General features: G+C 47.1%; 1 protein-coding gene and 1 long non-coding RNA gene across 2 annotated transcripts in view; both read left to right on the forward strand.

Annotated features, from left to right (window-relative positions):
• Positions 1 to 4,171, forward strand: part of LOC107573638 (TBC1 domain family member 13) — a 9,176-nt gene that overhangs the window by 2,035 nt on the left and 2,970 nt on the right. Inside the window, exons 7-10 of the mRNA XM_016260077.1 lie at positions 73 to 232; positions 317 to 337; positions 790 to 1,000; positions 2,854 to 3,017. Coding sequence (XP_016115563.1) covers positions 73 to 232; positions 317 to 337; positions 790 to 1,000; positions 2,854 to 3,017 — 556 coding nt within the window. The remainder of the gene's footprint in view (positions 1 to 72; positions 233 to 316; positions 338 to 789; positions 1,001 to 2,853; positions 3,018 to 4,171) is intronic.
• LOC107573639 (uncharacterized) lies at positions 3,025 to 3,710 on the forward strand. Its single transcript, XR_001607546.1, has 2 exons — positions 3,025 to 3,213; positions 3,292 to 3,710. It is a non-coding gene; the product is annotated as an uncharacterized lncRNA (long non-coding RNA).

The raw sequence follows: 4,171 nt of genomic DNA on the forward strand, positions 1-4,171 counted from the left end.
TGTGTGTGTGTGTGTGTGTGTGTGTGTGTGTGTGTGTGTGTGTGTGTGTGTGTATATAATGTCTGCCATCAGACGGCTGTACCCAGACATGGCATTCTTCCAGCGGCCCACAGACTTCCCCTGCCAGCTCATCCTGGACCCAGAGAACGCGTACGAGACGTTACGGAAACGCGTGGAGCAGACGACTCTCAAAGCCCAGACGGTGAACCGGAACCGCAGCGGCGTCACTAACGTGAGTGGGTGTGTGTGTGTGTGTGTGTTTCTGATTCATGCATATACGTGTGCTTTTGATGACCTGTCTGTTTGCTCTGAGCAGTGCTGCGATGGACAGACGCAGGTGAGCGATCTTTGTGTGTGTGTGTGTGTGTGTGATCAGTCCTGTAGATTTCTCTGACCCTGCTAGTTAAAGGAATAGTTCATCCACAAAGGTCTCTCAGTTCATCCCAGATCAGGATGAGTTTGTTTCTTCATCAGGTTTGTAGAAATGTAGCACTGCATCAGTGTCTCAGCAATGGATGCTCTGCAGTGAATGGGTGCCGTCAGAATGAGAGTCCAAACAGCTGATAAAAACATCACAATAATCCACAGCACTCCAGTCCATCAGTTAACATCTGGAGAAGACAAAAGCTGAAACTAATCCAGCATTAAGATGTTTTTAACTCAAATACATAGAGTCTATAATCCATAATAACTCTTCCTCCAGTGAAAACTGTTCCTTTAACGGCGTTAGAGCAGCTTGAGGAGTGTGATGTTGATTTCCATGTGTTTGATGTTTTGGATGTGGTTCAGGTGAGTTCTCCGGGGAAGGCGTTAAACCTGTATCCCTCTAACGAGTATGAGGTGTTACCGAACGGCTGTGAAGCGCACTGGGAAGTGGTCGAGCGGATTCTCTTCGTCTACGCTAAACTCAACCCAGGCATCGCTTACGTTCAGGGCATGAATGAGATCGTGGGTCCCATTTACTACACCTTCGCCACAGACCCCAGCAGCCAGTGGAAGGGTGAGGCTTTGACTGCTGTCTGTGTGTTTGTGTGTGTGTCTGTGTGTGTCTGTCTGTGTGTGTGTGTGTGTGTGTGTGTGTCTGTGTGTGTGTGTGAGTGTGTGTGTGTGAGTGTGTGTGTGTGAGTGTGTGTGTGTGAGTGTGTGTGTGTGAGTGTGTGTGTGTGAGTGTGTGTGTGTGAGTGTGTGTGTGTGAGTGTGTGTGTGTGAGTGTGTGTGTGTGAGTGTGTGTGTGTGAGTGTGTGTGTGTGAGTGTGTGTGTGTGAGTGTGTGTGTGTGAGTGTGTGTGTGTGAGTGTGTGTGTGTGAGTGTGTGTGTGTGAGTGTGTGTGTGTGAGTGTGTGTGTGTGAGTGTGTGTGTGTGAGTGTGTGTGTGTGAGTGTGTGTGTGTGAGTGTGTGTGTGTGAGTGTGTGTGTGTGAGTGTGTGTGTGTGAGTGTGTGTGTGTGAGTGTGTGTGTGTGAGTGTGTGTGTGTGAGTGTGTGTGTGTGAGTGTGTGTGTGTGAGTGTGTGTGTGTGAGTGTGTGTGTGTGAGTGTGTGTGTGTGAGTGTGTGTGTGTGAGTGTGTGTGTGTGAGTGTGTGTGTGTGAGTGTGTGTGTGTGAGTGTGTGTGTGTGAGTGTGTGTGTGTGAGTGTGTGTGTGTGAGTGTGTGTGTGTGAGTGTGTGTGTGTGAGTGTGTGTGTGTGAGTGTGTGTGTGTGAGTGTGTGTGTGTGAGTGTGTGTGTGTGAGTGTGTGTGTGTGAGTGTGTGTGTGTGAGTGTGTGTGTGTGAGTGTGTGTGTGTGAGTGTGTGTGTGTGAGTGTGTGTGTGTGAGTGTGTGTGTGTGAGTGTGTGTGTGTGAGTGTGTGTGTGTGAGTGTGTGTGTGTGAGTGTGTGTGTGTGAGTGTGTGTGTGTGAGTGTGTGTGTGTGAGTGTGTGTGTGTGAGTGTGTGTGTGTGAGTGTGTGTGTGTGAGTGTGTGTGTGTGAGTGTGTGTGTGTGAGTGTGTGTGTGTGAGTGTGTGTGTGTGAGTGTGTGTGTGTGAGTGTGTGTGTGTGAGTGTGTGTGTGTGAGTGTGTGTGTGTGAGTGTGTGTGTGTGAGTGTGTGTGTGTGAGTGTGTGTGTGTGAGTGTGTGTGTGTGAGTGTGTGTGTGTGAGTGTGTGTGTGTGAGTGTGTGTGTGTGAGTGTGTGTGTGTGAGTGTGTGTGTGTGAGTGTGTGTGTGTGAGTGTGTGTGTGTGAGTGTGTGTGTGTGAGTGTGTGTGTGTGAGTGTGTGTGTGTGAGTGTGTGTGTGTGAGTGTGTGTGTGTGAGTGTGTGTGTGTGAGTGTGTGTGTGTGAGTGTGTGTGTGTGAGTGTGTGTGTGTGAGTGTGTGTGTGTGAGTGTGTGTGTGTGAGTGTGTGTGTGTGAGTGTGTGTGTGTGAGTGTGTGTGTGTGAGTGTGTGTGTGTGAGTGTGTGTGTGTGAGTGTGTGTGTGTGTGTGTGTGTTTGTGAGAGTGTGTGTGTGTGTGTGTGAGAGAGTGTGACAGTGACGTCCTGTAAGGGAACGAGTACGTGTGTCATCATTGTGCCTCGCTGATGTTAGACTGACAGCGGCAAGGAATCAAAACTCCATCAGTGACAGAATGGGAGAAACCAGGCTCAGTCGGGCGCCAGTTCTCCTATATCTCGTAATTCTGACTTTAAAACTCTGAGAAAAGAATTGTGGGAGAAAAAGTCACAATTACCTTTTTTTAATTTGTTTTCAGCGGTGGAAACCAGCACGATCGCTCAGTCAAAATCTCAGCTCAAAGATCTGATCAATAATGATATGCAATGGTGTTTTCTTATGTATTCTATCGATTAGTTGTGCATTAAACGCTGTTCTTCTGTCTGTAGAGCATGCGGAGGCTGACACGTTCTTCTGCTTCACCAGCCTGATGTCCGAGAACAGAGATAACTTCATCAAAAGCCTGGACGACTCTCAGTGCGGCATCACCTTCAAGATGGAGAGCGTCTTCTCCAAACTCAAGGAGAAGGACACGGAGCTGTACCTGAAGCTGGTGAGGATCACACAGTAGCAAACTCCTCAGCTTTCAGTGACAACTCACTTATTTCAGATGAAAATAGGTCACCAGTGAGATTTGCTCAGATCCAGTGAGAAGTGTTTTTAGGGGGGGGTCTTACAAGAGTAATAAAGAACTCTGGGGCCGGGTGCATAAACGGTTTAGACTAGTCTTAAAAAGTTAGTCATCTCATGTGTTTTCTTCAAGACTGGTCATAGCTTTTTTAATTGAGTTATGAAAAGGTAGATTGGTCTTGTTTGTATGGGAAGAGTAAGATCTGGGTAACTGCTAGTTGATCAAACTAGTTCTTGACACACAGTCTTAACACGGTGGCTAAGTTTATGCATCTGGCCCCTGGTTGTTTCAGTAAGTTCTGTATAGTGTTTTCTCTACTCTTTACTAAACTATGTCTAAAAAGAGTAATATTTGATGTGTTTGAGGTCAGAGATGTGTGAACGCTGAAGAGAGAGAGAGAGGACACACATTTAGCGCTTTAGCTCAGCATTTCCGTCTAATCCGCCGATACTGTCTTTAATAGCCTGCAGCATAGCACTTCATCTTTTATAACATGATTCTCACCAAATATATTCTATCTGGATTTTTGTCAAATCTTGCAACAAGGTGTTAAAAAATGTTTTTTTTGTGTGTGTGTGAAAAATTTGTTTTGGACATATAAGGTAATAAAAATATTTTTAAAATAGCTTAAAGTAACTACAGATGAGCATGTAAAGCAGATATCTTGAAAGGAAATTCCGTGTGGAGCATGCCCTCGCAATCTTCTCACCTTTTTCCTCCTCTGGGATCAGAATCAGCCGAAACCTCACGCTTCACCTCACACACTCCATAACTGCGTGTGTGTGTGTGTGTGTGTTTGGGAGCGTGCGTGTGTGTGTGTGCGTGGGAGCGTGTGTGTGTGGGAGCGTGCGTGTGTGTGAGCGTGCGTGTGTGTGTGAGCGTGCGTGTGTGTGTGAGCGTGCGTGTGTGTGTGAGCGTGCGCGTGTGTGTGTGTGTGTGTGTGTGTGTGAGGGTGTGAGTGTGTGTGTGGGGGAGTGTGTGTGTGTGTGTGTGAGAGTGAGTGAGTGAGTGAGTGTGTGTGTGTGTGTGAGTGAATGAGTGTGTGTGAGTGAGTGAGTGAGTGTGTGTGTGTGTGT

The sequence above is a fragment of the Sinocyclocheilus grahami genome, unplaced genomic scaffold (genome assembly GCF_001515645.1).
Source record: "Sinocyclocheilus grahami isolate Dianchi unplaced genomic scaffold, SAMN03320097.WGS_v1.1 scaffold1988.1, whole genome shotgun sequence".
Lineage (NCBI taxonomy): Eukaryota > Metazoa > Chordata > Actinopteri > Cypriniformes > Cyprinidae > Sinocyclocheilus > Sinocyclocheilus grahami.